Source organism: Myripristis murdjan, chromosome 8 (assembly GCF_902150065.1).
Source record: "Myripristis murdjan chromosome 8, fMyrMur1.1, whole genome shotgun sequence".
Taxonomy (NCBI): domain Eukaryota; kingdom Metazoa; phylum Chordata; class Actinopteri; order Holocentriformes; family Holocentridae; genus Myripristis; species Myripristis murdjan.
In genome coordinates, this window is record NC_043987.1 from 1063844 (window position 1) to 1080462 (window position 16619).

The window sequence follows — 16619 nt, forward strand, 5'->3', positions numbered from 1 at the left end:
ACCAACACCAAATATACAACACCGGAAAAGTCAATGTTGAGCTGGGAAGGATGCATCTTATGCCACGGACACACCAGATCTCTCATATGGACTTCCTGTCATTTTTACCTCCACCAAGGATTATGTTTTCTTCCCTTCTGTTTGTTTGTTTGTCTGTTCATTTGTTATCAGGATATCTCAAAAAGTTATGAATAAATTTGTGTGTGGAGAGGTTAGCCATGGGCCAAGAAAGAACTGATTCACTTTTCATGCTGATTGGTCAAAGGGGTGGTGGGCGTCACTGATCAGAAAAAGGCAAATCACTTCTGAATGTATGAATGTAACGTAGCAAAGTTCTGTGGAAAGTTTGGTCATGGAGAAAGGAAGAGCTGATTACGCTGACTGGCCAACACAGGGCATGGCAGTGGGCCTGGTCGAACACAGCAAGGTGCATAACTTCTGAATTGATTCACAGAACAGCAAAGGATTTTGTGGAAAGGTTGCATAGGTAACTTAAATACTCCCCAAATCTACCACACACACACATAAATGTTTAATGTTTTAATTTATTAAACAAAAGAGATTAGCTTCAATTGAAAGCCTGACATATAAAGTATGCACTCTGCTATTGTGTAATGTGCAAACTCCCTTTGCTGCTTCATCCTAAAATGGAATTTGGTCACCCAGTAGTTTGAAAATTGGAGATGTGTCATATGATGTGTCATGTGATTTTAGTAACTTTGATGATACTCCACAAAGTGTTTTACTTTCACATCATCTCATGGTTTGTCGGTTTCTTTAAAGAGATAATTCAACATCAGCATCAACATTCTATAATCAATAACCAGTTCATTCAGCTTTTCAGCTCTTTCCTGGGAAAAAAAAAACCCTGACCAGTAGTTCTTGCATACATCTTCTGATGCACCTGAACACATCATCAGTGATGTGACCTGGGGTCATCAGGTGTTTCGGGTCTCTCAACATCAGACACCATCAGCCATCAGACCATGGCTTATGTTCAGGTGGCATTCGCTTGTCCCCATGGTTCTCCTCTCCAGATCCAGAGCCATCTCAAGGCTTGCTCGGCTGCTTTGGTGGTATTCTTGATGGCTCTCCTCCTTGCTGTTCCTCTAATGCCCAATGCACTTAGGGCTTTGTGGAGTGAGTGCCCCAGAAATCCCCTGAAGCCGACCTCGATGGGCATACATCCTGACTTCCAGCCCTGCGCTCGACAGTTGATGACCAGATGTTCATATCTGGTCCTCTTCCTCTCATGAGCCTCCCCCAGCTGGTCCTCCCACAGCACAGTCAGCTCCTTGAGGATGATGTTCTTGGTGCTCTCAGAGACCAAAAGGATGTCTGGCCTCAGGGTGGTGCTGACAATATGCTGGGGGAATCTCAGCTGCTTCTCCAGATCTACAGAGAGCTGCCAGTCCTGAGCAGTTGCCAGGATCCCTGCCTCTTGTGTCCTGCCTGTGGCTGCTCCCCTGCCTTGACAAAAGCGACTGTGCGATGTTGCTGGCATCAGCAAAGGGCCAAAATGACCAAAATGACCAAAATTACAAGGTTTCATCCTCCAGCCCAGAGGTTCCCAAGCTAGGACATAAATATAAAGGTACTATTTGTGTCATGACCCACCAAATATTTTTTGATGTGAAATAAAGTTGCCATAAGCTTTCAGTGCATTCATCATGGTGAATTCTACATTTGCACTATATTTAATTGTCAAACATTATTTTACATTCAGTATGAGCACATAAAATGTATTACATTTACATTTCTAGTGAATCCAGTATTACCTCATGCTACCTTTACTGGAATTACAGTTAGCACAGTGGAACAATCAATAACCCAAGTAGGCTGAGATGTGTTAAGCCGGCTTGCTGTGTAGGTATACCTATTTAGGAATGCGGGTAGTGGGTAGATGTACACTATGAATGAATTTTCAGCCATATAAAAAAACAAAACAAAACAAACAAACAAGCAAATAAGCAAGCAAAAAACTACATATCCCTGACGTCCCATTTAGCCGACATTTTAGTTTCGTTTAGTTTAGTTGTTGGATAAAAAGATTTAACAGATATTCTTTGAATTCATGATTTCACATGTCAAAAAACCCCAATACAAAACAGATACAAAAAGCAATCATATCTTCTCTCTTTTTATTTATATTGTTATAACTGACAATCTATAATCTGTTCGTGAACATGAGCTGTCCATTTTCCATGTATATGTACACAAACTTCAGTAGCTTAAGCCAACAAAAAACATATATCCAGGTGGGAGAGGGTTAGGTTTTGGTTATAAAAACCACTTGGTTAAGGTTAGAGAAAGGTTAGGTTTGGGCATAAAAACACTTGGTTAAGGTTATAGGGAAAGGTTTGGTTAAAGGCCTCATGCTGTCCACTTTTCCAGGGTTTTATTTTAAGTGTTGATATCTCTAGCATGATGTATTTGTGGTTTTGAACCTGTGGTCTGCTAAATATAGTTTCACAACTCCTCTCTCCGGAGCTCTGGCAGCACGGTTTGTTTAGCCAATCAGAAGAGAGAATCAGCACCTCTCCACTGATTGGCTGACTGTTTTCTCAGTGACATATGGTCGGGCCAATCACAGGCAAGTAACTGAGACCTACGCTGCTCAATGACACTCACCGGTAAACGGGAATTATCATCGTATCATCTTATAATGAAACATTAGTCTCATTGCATCCGTCTGTGATGCAACGTTTCTTTGACATGTCACTAATTTGTTAGCTTGTTACCTGGGGAGCGGAGGAGAGCTGACTAGTTTAAGTGGGCGGAGTAGCTCTCAAGTGTCACGCATTGGGCGTGAGACACACGCATGTCACCCCGTTCACACACTCACACGTCGCACCATGTATTTCTTACGCAGAGAAATTACCAGGATAACGCCCACCAAGTTGCACCGCTATTTTTATAACAGTGGAACAGGAAGAGGAATCCAGTGAGTCCCAGGTAGAGTTCAGAAGGCCCTGCCACGCACCAGCTAGTCAGATAAAAAGAATATTCCAACGATACACTGATTCACACGCTCACTGACGTAGCTACAGAAGACGTCAAGTGACACACTGATGCAGACACTCGCTGAAGTAGTTACAGAAGAGGCCCTGCTTATGTGTGACATCACAGAAAGGAGGAAGTGCTGTCCGCTCGTCTTAAAGGGAGAGTTTCAAAGAATGGGCTGTGTGCATTTCTCCATTTATCACAGGTTTAATGCATGGGACAGTATTTATGTGGCCCTGAGACCTTCCCTATCAGGAAAAAACAAAATTGCATTTTTCATGCCATTGGGCCTTTAAGGCATAAAAAGATGGTTGAGGTTAGGAAAAGATTATTTTTAGACATAAAAACCACTTGGTTAAGGTTTGGGAAAGGTTAAGTTTAGACATAAAAAAATCACTTTGTTAATGTTAGGGAAAGGTTGGGGTTACGCAACAAAAATACTTGGTTAAGGTGGCTAGGGTTAGGGAAAGGTTAGGTTTAGGTGTAAAAACCACTTGGCTAAGGTTAGGGAAAGAGTAGGTCAAGGTATGAAACTGCACACTGGACACGGTCTCTGTCACGTCATGAAAATGAGCACTCATCTGAGCTCGGACTCAAACCCATGTTGCCTACATGACAGCTGTGTTGACAAATCCCCCACCCCACCTGCCTCCTAATGCTGGAGATTGTGGGTCTTTATACAAATTCAAATTTTTAAATTCAAAAGCTTTATTGGCATTAAAGTTACAAGAACAATTTTGCCAAAGCAACAGAGTACAATTTGTTATTTTGGACATAATAACCAAACATTTAACATTAAACAATGCATTAAAACTTTCAAGAAAAATTAAGATTAATATTTGTTAATTATTAATTAGATATATATACAGTATATCGTGTGTGTGTGTGTGTGTGTGTGTGTGTGTGTGTGTGTGTGTCTAGGTCATTCACTGTCCCTTATGTTGTGGCATGTTGATATACAGTATATTGGGCAGCATGATCTGCCCCGTCTCCCTCTCCAAGGAGTATTTATGTACTTGCTCCTCCCTCATAATAAGTGGTATACACAATAAAATCTAGCTCCAGTTGAAATTCATTACTTTTAAAGTCATGCTGATGTCGCAAAAAAATGAACTATTCATGTCCTTGGACATTTATAGATTAATTTTTCATGACTACATCACAACCTGCTGTGAGACTGGGCAGGTAGTGCACATCATTCATGAAAGGGCTCACTTCAGTGTTCTTTTCTTACTATATGGCTGGTGGTCTTACCTTGATACAATCAGATCACTACAGCAAACAGCTCATGGTACACACCCCAGACATACTGAACTTCACTGAAACTAGTTGATAATGTAAGTGATTTTCCCCATTTATTGGTATTTTAATGGAAAAAGTTTCATTGTTTTCAACATTTTTAAAATGTCTCTTTTTGAAATGAACTCCAGTGTAGTTGCGTTGCCCAGATCACTGGAGTGTGAATGTTTAACATCACCCAGGACTGCAGAGCCGCCCGTGCCTTGTGAGATGTGTTTACACAGCACTGCAGCTTCCATTTCATAATAAGAAATGGAGATAATGAGAAATCATTGCTCACTTGAACACTTGGAGTTGACTTGTGGTTCTTGGTGTGAAGGCTTCAGCTGCTGCTGCTCTCAGAAGGCTTCCAGCCTGCCTTCTGTGAGCAGCCTTTACATTAATATTGCACCTTGACGTCGTGATGTGGTTAGTGCTGCTTTCATCACTGATGCCTCCAGAGGTTTCTCACCCGCTTCCTCTCGCTCCTCTGTTCTCTTCGTATTTTTCCTCTTCTTTTTTGTCTTTTTCTTCCAGATCCATCTCTTCATACATTTGCTTTCTCCAACTTTGATTCATGTCCCATACTTTCAAAAAAGTAGTTTCTTTTTTAAAAAAATCTGATTTCATCTTTCTTTTGGACTTGATTTGGTGAATTATATTCTGTCTGCCTATTTCATATTCATCGCTGCTTCTGTCACTGGAAAACAAATTTTCATCGTTTAAATATGAGAGTAAATTGCTGAACTTGAATAATTGTATTAAAAATGTATTTAACTAAAGTATTATTTAACTTCAGTAACTATCGAAAATTAGAATTCAGTAACTTAAAATTGAATTCATTTGTTTTGAACTGAATTCCAGTCATCTTGAAACTGAGTATGATGAAACTGAATTCAGTTGCATTTGATCTTCACTGAAAAGTCAACTCTGAATGTACTTCCAGGATCACAAGTGGCTCTGAGTTGGAACAGACAGCCAGGGCTCCCTGAGCTGCTTTACCCTTTAGAAACTGCAATGAGTTACATTATGGTTGCATTCAAGCTCCATTCAGTAAAAATTTGTATTATTATGTTGTCATAATATGTTCAATGCACTCTTGAAAAAATAAAGTGGTTTTTGAAGGAGAATTTCGTTTATGTTTCCACAGCATTATGAAATAGATATTAGAGTGGGTAATATTATTTATAATTAAATTTATTCCTCCTATTTTATAGAGGTTTAAAGCAAGATACATTTCATCAGTAATGTCACCACGAATTCATGCAATATTGCGGCCATTTAGAGTTACTTAGGGTTAGGGATAGAACACCTTTCTGACAGAAAGCCCTGGAGGCAAACTTCTCCCACAATTGTAGAAATGTTTGCTTTCCAAAGCAAATTATCAGCTCTGTGGTTAATGAATGGTGGCGACTTTGTCAGCTAAAGAAGCAGAACATTATACTGTGGCTGTTTCAACCAAAAATTTAACATTTAAAAATTGAGGGATTTTAAATCTATGTTGTGAATTCTTTTGCACCCCCACGTGATTTGTAAAATGCTGTTACAATATAAAATGTGGGTAACTTGTAGCGAAAAAACAACACCCACCCCAGCCACAGCCTGTTCACCCTGCTGCCATCAGGCAAAAGATACAGAAGTATTCGCTGCCGTACCACCAGACTACAGAGCAGCTTCTTCCCTCAGACTACTAAATGCACCATCTATTTTTTTATACAATCAATCAATCAATCAAGAGGGAACTACATTTTAATTTCATTATACAACCTGTTGTATAATGATCCTTGTATTCCTTGTATTCCTTGTATTCCTTGTATCCTTGAATGGACCAAACATCATCATCAGAATCACTGGTGTGGTGCTTTAAGAAAGACCTTTCTCTCTGATAAAATGATAGAGTCAGACTTTTGTTTTTTGGTACAGCTCAGACCAGAGCTGCTCATGATCCGAAGCTCCAGTTTCAGCATCTATTATATTTTCTCTGTGTGTGTGTGTGTGTGTGTGTGTGAATTTCACAAGGAAACACGCTGAACACCCATTGTAGATGGTCAAATATGCATCCCATGCATGCCGACTCTTGTGATTGTCCTGTCCCTCTCCTGCTGTTCTTCTGGAGTTTCAGTTTCCCTGATTTTCTCCCACATTTTGATGAAATTTCAGACTCTGTCCATCCACAGTTTGTTAGACACAGTATTACTGCTGTTTTTGAGAAGTCAACAGAATACATTAAAACAGTGTACATGGTTTACTTATTGGCAGGTCTCTCTTCCAACCATGTCCATCTCCACAGATGTTTTCTGACAGAGGCAAAACCACTTTGTGTCTGCAGCTACAATATCTGAAATCATCCTCACGATGCCCAACCATGAGAACCATGTAGACTCAGCCATTAAATTATGTACTCACTTATGATGCCCAACCATGAGAACCATGTAGACTCAGCCATTAAATTATGTACTCACTTATGATGCCCAGCCATGAGAACCATGTAGACTCAGCCATTAAATGATGTACTCATTATGAACGCTATGAGAGAGAGCAGACAGAGAGACAGAAGGAATACTAAAGAGTACACACTAAAAACTGCTGGGTTAAAAAATAACCCAACTTTAACCCAACCCCGGGTCAAAAAGGGTCCAACTACTTGCTGTGTTATTTTGACTCAAGAAATTGAGTTATGCATTTTGACCCATAATCTGGGTTAAATAAATAACCCAATTTTTCGTGTAACATGACCCAGGATTGTAGTCAATATAACCAAAATTGGTAATTTATTATTATTATTTTTTTAATCCCCTACCCAAAATGTAGTCTATATTAAAGAACCACTTTTAACTTATTTATAGTTAGAATTAGTGTTTTTAGAGTGTGACAGTTGGAGAGACGCAGCACAAAGGGACAGAGAGAGTGGGGATTTGCATGTAGTCGGTGCTGAGAAATACACTTCTGTTGTGAACAGACAGGCTCCTCCTCACTCAAGAATTGACGTTGCGTGGCGTTTCCATGTCCTGTCTGAAACCAGCGTGAGAGAGACACAGCACACAGGGAGAGAGAGAGAAAGAGGATTTGCCTAACCACTAAAAAGATGCACTTGCCTGAACAAGCTCCTGCACGCTCATGAATTTGCCTGGACATGCAGGACGCTGCCGTCAGTCAGTTGGTTACTCTCTGCTTGCATCTCCTCCTAGATTGCCTCATAAAGTTCTGTGACCTCGGGTTTGGAGGATGTGAATCCCATGCACTCGCATAAACACAGTTGTTTAGTCACCAGCGTTCATGGTTACTGACGCCTGCATCGTAATTATAGCAACGTGTGCGGAGAGGCTGGCCATGTCTGGACACACAAATCCAATCTGATCACTTGATTTGAGAAACAAATCTGATTTGGCTGCAGTTTCAGCAGGGCCTTAGAAAACCTAGTCTGAACATACCTGTAACTCAAGTACATGCAGAGCCATGCAGACCCAGGTAATACTTTGTAATTCCGTCTCCTGAGCCCCACTACTCCAGGAGCAAGTTTTGCCTTTTAGAAATGATGAGCACTGAAAGCTGTGGGGAAAAAAAATTGAATGCTGGTAGTGACAGTGGATCCCCAAGGCGCCTAAAGTTACAGAATGATAGCTCCTCTCCTTTAAAAAAGATTCACATTTCCACTACCCAGGAATTAGAGTAGGATTGTAAAACTTGTTCATCATCCCTGCATAATGTCCTTCACTGGTCCCCCCTGACCAGGTGAAAGTTTCCTCTCTGCGTCTCTTTCTGCTCAGTGGTCCACAGACACTTCGGTTTGATCAAAGGACTCATATCACAATACAAGGCAATGTGTGTGTTTGCATGCATGCACGCGCACATTTTAGCAAGTGACTGATGTGCATAAAACAACTACATGACATAACATCCCAAACAAGCTACCAGTAAACATGCCATCTTCCTCAAATGATGCAGCACCCCTTAGGACCAAACAGGAAGAAATATGTCATCAGCAGTATATGATATCATGTGTCAACAGGCAAATAAACAAATGAATACATGTGCACATGAATGAATGGCCAACATTCTTAAAAATAACAGCCATAATGCACTCAAACTGTTACATAAACAATGTTTGACTTTGAATATGTGTATTTTATGAATGTGATTTTCTGCAGCCTGAATGGTGTTAAGAAATGTTGACTGTTTACAAATAAATATAACAATCAAAAGCAAATCTATTTTCATGCACGGTCTCAGGTGTTTGTGCTGGTTCCCAGTTACTACGGTGGCTGGCAGGTGTCTGAAATGTGTGAAACATGTGATAGAGGGGAGCAGAGGAAAAGAGGAAGCTAGCTACAACATGATTTGCCAGCTATCTTTTCCTACTCTGGACAATTCAGGTTGTTATTTCTAGCCTCCAACATGTGCATGTGTTCAGTGAAGAAAACAGTTGAGCAAACTCAAACAATCTACTTGTGTCTCTGTGGTAGTTACGGCTGCTCTGGTGCAGAGTGATACAGGAAGTGCAGACGCGAAGAGTTCATTTGCAAAAACAGATAAAAGCCATTCCTAAAATGAATACACCTTTTTCACTGATACTGCTTGGAGTACACACACACATATATACACACACACACACACACACACGCAAAGCATGATTTAGGATAATAAAAATCATGCCAGGCTAAATAAACATATAAAAAATAGAAATAAATATAAAGTAAATTTTAATAAAATTCAAAAAGTTTAAAAAGGTTTAATAAATTCAAATGGAGATATCTGTTTTTGCAAATGAGCTCTTCAGTTTTAAACAGGAACATGAGCGAAGCTTTTGTCCCAGTACACTTGGTAGTCATATGTTCATTTTAGTTTTGGAAAATGACACTTGTAAAGTGATGTTAATCCCTCTTTTAGTGGAATATGTCCGTTATTTTTAAGAATGTGAGCCGATGGAGTCCAGTCCTCCATTGGCAGGAGGTAAATAGTGTGTTCAGACCGAAGCAAAGTTCACACGCTTCACGATGCAGAAATTCACATCATTTGTATTGCATGCTGTGAATTGGCATCTATTTGCATCCTTGTGTAGCACTTTTGTCACTATTTATTCAATAAAACGATTATTTGGCTACTGGACCAGTATCTAGGCTCGAAGGGAGTGGTGGCATAAACTAGAAATAACATTAGTATATATATATATATATATATATATATGTATATATTAGGATTTAGATATAAGACCGGTCTTTTAACTCTTTAATTTAATTTCTAATTATTTAGTTCTAATTTTTATCTGTTTCTTTCTTTTGAATTAACTCCCTTTCTTTCTTCCTTTGTTATTTTTCCATTAAACAGTTTTCTTCACCTTCCATTAAAACATGCATTCACATTCACATTCAAAAGAAAACAACATACATACGTTGAAAATACTCAGAATGTTCAAAATGTTCCGTTTCAGAATGTTCACTTAATAATCAGTTCTGGTTCATCAATGAAATTCCTATAATACAAATATCTTATATACTGTATAATTCAGTTCATTCAGTTCACTACACTGGGATGTAGCAGGGTATATTGTCCGTTTTGAAAAGACTAATTTTCCTTATAGGTATTTATATTTCTGTTGGATCATGTCTTAACTTTTTCAATGGGGTTTCTGTCTTTTTCTTTGGTGTCTGTCAGTTGAGCCAGAGCCCGTCTACGACGAGCCTTGCCACTCTCCATTAACCCCCGTTGTATCAAACTTGGTTGCAGTTCCACCGTAATTCCACTGGGGGTGATCGCGGGCGAGTGCAGAATGAATGGGGCTCTATGGAGCTAAACGGCTAAATCTGTCTCTTACTCCTGTTTATGGTTGAAAAATCGCAAATACTGTTGTAGTTTCTGAAAGTCCAGTATGGATTATAGGTTAAAAGTGAAATTAGCGAGAACTTATATCCTTTCAGTTTCCTACAGTTTGGGCTGTTGTTGGCCATAACACGCTAGCATTTGCTAATGAATGCTGATTGGTCAGTGACGGACTGCGGCTGTTTACGACGAGGGATCCCACCTGATGGCACCCGAAGACCAAGAGAAACGGGAAACACCACTCTTAAGGAGGACTTTTCCATCAAAGTTGATATTTGTGTATACAGAGAATGTCTAATATAGCACAGACGGGCTCTCTCGAGTGTCTCTGTCTGCTCTCCGGAGACGGGCTCTGGAAATCGCCGTAAAGCAGCACCTCTCAATGCGTGACGTCATCACACTTTTTGAACGGCTTTTTAGAACAGATAGGTGAACTTAAAAAATCCAATATTCAGCTGAGTGTATTTTTTTTTAGCCCCAACTTTTGAAAACAGTATTCAAATTACTGGAAAAAAAATTATTTCCAGAGAAAAGTGGATTTTTAGGGGTGTAGCCCCATAGACTACCATTCATTCTGCACTCGCCCGCGAGCGCCCTCACATGGACAGAGACGTGTTTCCGAGACCCGGAAGTTAGACGAGAGTGGCACTTCTCCCCATATTAGACATTCTCTGGTTGAGCTCAGCCAGCTCGCGCATAGTGTTTACTATGTATCTTACTTCTTAAAGAGACAGTAGCACATTAAATGAAGGGGGAAACATTTAATATGAAATTGGATATGATATAAACATATAATATATATTTATATTTTTATGGTTATTCATGTTATATTTATATATTTATTATATATTTATTGCTGTTTCCCAATCATGGGTTACACTTGCATTGACTTTGTATGTAACTGCGCCACGTTTGGTGTGAACACACCTTAACAGTTAGCATTTGGAGCGTCCAGCCAGTATCCAGCACTCAGTAACAATGAGAGGAAGAGAGCACCACTACTGTCCTACAGAACAGCTGGGGGGTGGTGAAATAATCACATTTTTCAAAATGAGTTGACTATCCCTTTAAAGAATTACTAACATTGTTAGAAGAATTTCAGTAGTCTGACTTTCAGAGGAGAGTTTAGTCTCCCATCATGTTTTAAATGCTGTTTCCTAAATTCATCAGGTAACAGTGATTATATGTAATTATTTATAATTCTTGCACAAGAAAATGGTCACATTTAAAGGTATTGATGTCAGCACCACTTACTGTCTAGTACTAGCCTACAACTCCAGTTTCAGTCGATCCTCACATAGCATATCATAAACCTCTCGTCTTGGTATTGCAACGATTCCTGATGGCATTTTCCCTGAGCGCTGTGTGGAAAACCTTCAGGTGTTTGACAAGCCTCCAAACTGCCACCTCCAGAGTCCAGCAGCTCTTTCAACAACACTTTGTCTCTGTGTGTTCTGGGAATTTCTTCATGTGTGAGTGAGTCATTTCGCTAAAAGAAGAAAGAGAGAAATTAAGGCATGCCGTATCCCACAAGTCATTGCAGTATTCAGTTTGATGTATTCTCTCTTCCAGTCCCAATCCCAGTGCTGCTTTATCTGCTGTCTGAATGACACCACCTGATCCATACAGTTGTTTTTTTTTTTTAATGTCCCTATAGTCATCCTTGTGATTTATTTGTTATATATCGCCTTTTGGTATTGTCCCCCTGTAAAAAGAAATACCTTTCTCTGACTAATAAAAAGAGGTAAGTGGTTGCATTAGGCTTAGAGTTGAGTCAGGGCTGCAATGTCAGGGTTGCAATTTAGGCCTCACATGCTTTACGCAAAGACATACAAACAATTAGGTCAGAGAAGGTTTCAATCAAGTTCTTGCATTTCCATCATTTCCAGAACATCAAAACCACATGTCAACCAAAATTAACATAATTAACATTAAAATGATCTCATTTGATCTGTTCCTCATCCAAAATATATCATGAAACAAAAATATAATGGGCCCTATCTTGCGCCAGAGTCCATAAACCCGTTATTTAGGGATTTGGCATTGCGCAAGAGACGACACTGATCAAACTCACTCTTGATATCCTCCAGCCTTGTTATGCAGAGTCCGAAGCTGTTCACCTCCCAGATTCCCCACACCACTAAAATAACCAAAATTATGGGCTACTTTTATTTGAAACTCACCTAAAGCAGCTCATGATAATTAACCCAATCAGCTGGACATTTGGAAAATACTTTGTTTGGTTCAAGCACTTCTCTGACCTGGACCTGACCCTGTTTGGTCCAGGTCACCACACACATACCATGTGGACACAAGGTGGCTTTTTATATATATATTATATATTATATTAGAGGCAGGTTAATTTGGGAGGTGGAACCACATGTGTCCAAGTGGACGTGTCACAAGGTTGTACTGATTGAGTAAAATCCCCGGGTCACACCACACACACACAAGAGGCAGAGGTGGAACTAATTTAAACTAATTTATTGACAAGGTAGATTGGGCAAATAAAATATTAAAAATAAAAATATAGCACAGCTGCTGGCTTATGATAAAACAATAAAACGTGCTGGTGTAAGTGTCCAATTAAAACAGTCTTTCCTCTAAACAGTCTATATGAGTAATATACTCAGTCCATTCCGGCGGCGTCCCGGTATCAGTCCGACCGTGTGCGTGGCGAGGCTCCGTCGGGGCGTGTGCATTGAAGCCGCCGGCTCTTGTAAAAGCCCAAAAGCGGATAGCGGGAGGTCAGGACCACCCGCTATCCGCTTTCCCTAACGTGTGTGCGCAAGATAGCAACTTTAGGGATAGCGCATGAAACACGCCCACGGACGCACCTCCAGGTGCAAATGACGGAGTCGGCATAACGGATAGCGGGTAGCGTGGGCGCAAGATACCGTTTAGGGATAGTGGAAGCTCCTAAATGCGCAATTCACACGTAGCAGGTAGTGGCAACGGGTAGCGGGTGGCACAAGATAGGGCCCCTGATGTCAGACCCCACCCTACCAGTCCCTGGCACCAACCTCCCAAGGAGACAGTGGTCAACTCTCAGCAGATTGAGGACTGGACACGGCCCCTGCTTGGCCAGCCTTCACAAGTGGGGCAGCAGCACAACCCCACTGAGTGCTTGTGGAGAGCAGCAATAAATGCAACACATCATTGAAGCTCGCCCTCTACAAAGACTCAAAGGAGGATTGGTCACCCTCCATGCAGCAGATCAAGAGGCAGCTACTTGGCTCAAGGACTATTTAGCATTTGCTAAATAAATAAATAAACTTCTCTTGTCATGCTACTCTCCTCCATACTGGCTCTGTCCTCTTCTCACACCTCCCAGGTGGAAGCAGTGAGTCATCCAGCAGTTTCTCCTCAGCTGGAACCACCTTCACTGCCACACCCACTCCTCTGCTCCAAAAAGGAGCAGCCTAACAGCCTGCTGTTTTTAAGCTGTCTGCTACAATCTAATCACACATGCCAATGAACTCCATTAAACTGAGTTCAGGATAGAACCTCTGGTGAATAAATTAAGCTGTATTAATTTCTCTAAAGGTTTTGTTGCTATAATTTCTATGTCCCAAGTACTACAATTTGATTAACTTTGACTAAATAAATTGACTTTCCTGTCAATAACCATTTCACATTACATAGAACGACATGGAAAGACAGATTTAAAATTTAAAACATTTAGTTTTAATACAATCCAGTGTTTCAAAGGTTTCCCTTCTAACAGTGGATTTCAAACTGTTATATTTGTCAGTGTATTTTCATCTCTCATTTCTGTTTGTCTCAGAAGGATCTTGCACTGTTTTGCCATAGTTGATTTCTTCATAGTGGTACATCTAAATATTTCTACTTAACACGAGCTGGTTTTATAACTGTGCTTTCTGCAAGCCATTGATGCTTGAAGTCCACATACTGAGCTAATGATCCTTCTGAGCAGTATTGATTATTAGAGAAGAGTAGACCATACACAAATCACCATATTGTACTTTCAAAGCAGTCAGAAGTGTTATCATGATGTCTATATGGGTCAGGTTACAAGGGCCAAATGTCAGGCTTGATCATTTGTTGCCTTGGTCTGATCATGCTGATGTTGTGTATGATGGGAAAAGGTATTACCAAAAAGTGGGGCTTTTGTTTCATTACCATTAAATTCTAGGATCTTGATATTTATGCATAAGGTCATTTGGAACAACAAACCATATACATTTTCACAAAACCTGTAACATTGTGGATGCTGGTGTAGGACTCTGACACTTGTCAAGTGAGCATGGGTCATCTGGTCTTGCCATGTCAGGAAACAGACTGTGAAGAAAATGGTTGTGTGTGGAGTCTCTGCTGCCTGTATCTGCTTTCCTCCAATGTCACACAGACCACAAGTATATGCTGCTTTAAAAAGTTAGCATAAAAAGACATTTAGTGTATTAGGGTTACTATGTGTTTGATACATTACTGTCCATTCATAAATCTATCTATCTATCTATCTATCTATCTATCTATCTATCTATCTATCTATATACGTTTTGTTTTGTTTGTATAATTTATATTGTTCATGTTGTTCAGATTAAAATCAATTTTCTTACCGAACTGTTGTCATGTTCTTAGCTGTATTTGTTAATTATTTTATACATGTGAATACATAGGAATTTTATGTTTGTGGACCCCACAAAGACCAGCAGTCACTGAATAAACAATACAGAATAAAGAATCAGGATTTTTTTAAAGAGTCAAGCCTCTCATAAGTCATATTTTCTATGATGTTATTTATTTTTAAATGATCATATTAAAAACAAAACAAAACAGGAAACTCACATTGACGGCAGTGTATTAGAGCCATTGTAGGTGGAAAAAAACTATGGAATGAGGATGGGATAATATTTGGAGAAAAATACTCTGAATACTCTGAATTTCTGAGATTAAAGTGGTAAATTTATGATAAAAGCTCACAAATTTGTGAAAAAAAACCCCTCCAAGATTCTGAGATTATAAATCACAAATTTACGAGGAAAAAACAAGACTGAAAAATACTTTTGTATTTTTTGGTCAAGGAAGCACATGGCTTGACGTTGCGAGGTTGGCTCAGCCACACACTTCAGACACTGCTGCTCGCCGTGTCTCATGCCTGCAGCTGATCACCTCATCAAATTCTACTTGGCTTAGTAACAAGGAAATCCTGCTGATTTTAGCCCAGAATCACAAGATTGTTTTCCTTTGAATCGGCGCAAGTCACGGTAATGTCTCTTCAAAGTCCAGATGCTGATGATAATATTGTGATTCTGGGCTCCAATTCCCTTCTTACTAAATCCCATAGTGGAAACAAAATTAGTTATCCAAATTTTTCCTTGTAAATTTGCAACTTTATAATCTAATTTTTGAGTTTTTTCTCATAAATGTATTTTTTTCCTCATAAATTTATGACTTTTATCTCAGAATTTCTGATTATTTTTTTTCTCAGAATATTTCCACCCTCCCGACTTCATTTTTTTTTTCTGCCGTCAATGGTACTAATATGCTGTCAGATGCATTTCATCTAGATTTAATTTGTAATTTTTAAGCTTGTGAAAGAGCACTTGGACTGAACTCTCCACTGAAAGCTAGACTACTGAAAGTCTTTCACTGAGCAGCTCCTGTAGTCAGAGTGAAGCCTGTTTCCCTGCAGCTTGTTACAGGCTACAGAGTCAAACCCTCCCACACCACACAGTCATTTCGCCACTGTATTTCTTGCATTGATGCGTGTATGTGCATGTTTTGTTCTGCAGGCGTGTTGTGGCTGTCGGTGGTGTCGGAGGTGTTGTACATCCTGCTGCTGGTGGTTGGCTTCAGTCTGATGTGTCTGGAGCTCTTCCACTCCAGCAACGTCATCGACGGACTCAAACTCAACGCCTTCGCTGCTGTCTTCACTGTGCTGTCCGGTGGGTGGATGTGTGACATAATTCAGGCACAGTCAAATGCTCTTACACTGTACATGCACAACACGCACGCACACATGCGCACACATGCGCACACACACACACACACACACACACACACACACACACACACACAGACACACACAAACTGCATGTTTGTATGCATGCAGAGTAAGAACATTGTCTTACCAGAAGGAGCAAATGCAGAAAATGAAACCCTTTCCTCCCATCAATGTCAATTTTGGCAGGGATTTTCATGTTAGTTTTAGTTATTCTCTGATTTTTCATTTTATTCGAGTCAGGTTTTAGTCATTTACTACTCAAACAGTTATAGTTAGAATTTAGTCAACAGCAACTAAAGAGATTTAGTTTTAGCCCTAAGTCAGCAAATAAATTCTTTTTTTTTTTTTTTTACCTTTTTTAATAAAGTTTCTGTATCAGTGTCATTAGAATGATTACACATCCTTTATTCCAAAACAGCAGTACATTTTATTTAAAATAAAATTAATTGCAACTTAAGTCATGCAAAACATCAACAACTGTCAACAATTTAAGTGTTTATGTGCTTGTAAATATTAATAATATACCAACCAACATACAACCAATATATCAATA

At 39.7% G+C, this 16619-nt stretch overlaps 1 protein-coding gene across 1 annotated transcript in view; it reads left to right on the forward strand.

Annotated features, from left to right (window-relative positions):
- The window catches only part of gsg1l (gsg1-like), a 101220-nt gene that overhangs the window by 49983 nt on the left and 34618 nt on the right, over window positions 1–16619 (forward strand). The window contains exon 3 of the mRNA XM_030058977.1: window positions 15855–16007. Coding sequence (XP_029914837.1) covers window positions 15855–16007 — 153 coding nt within the window. The remainder of the gene's footprint in view (window positions 1–15854; window positions 16008–16619) is intronic.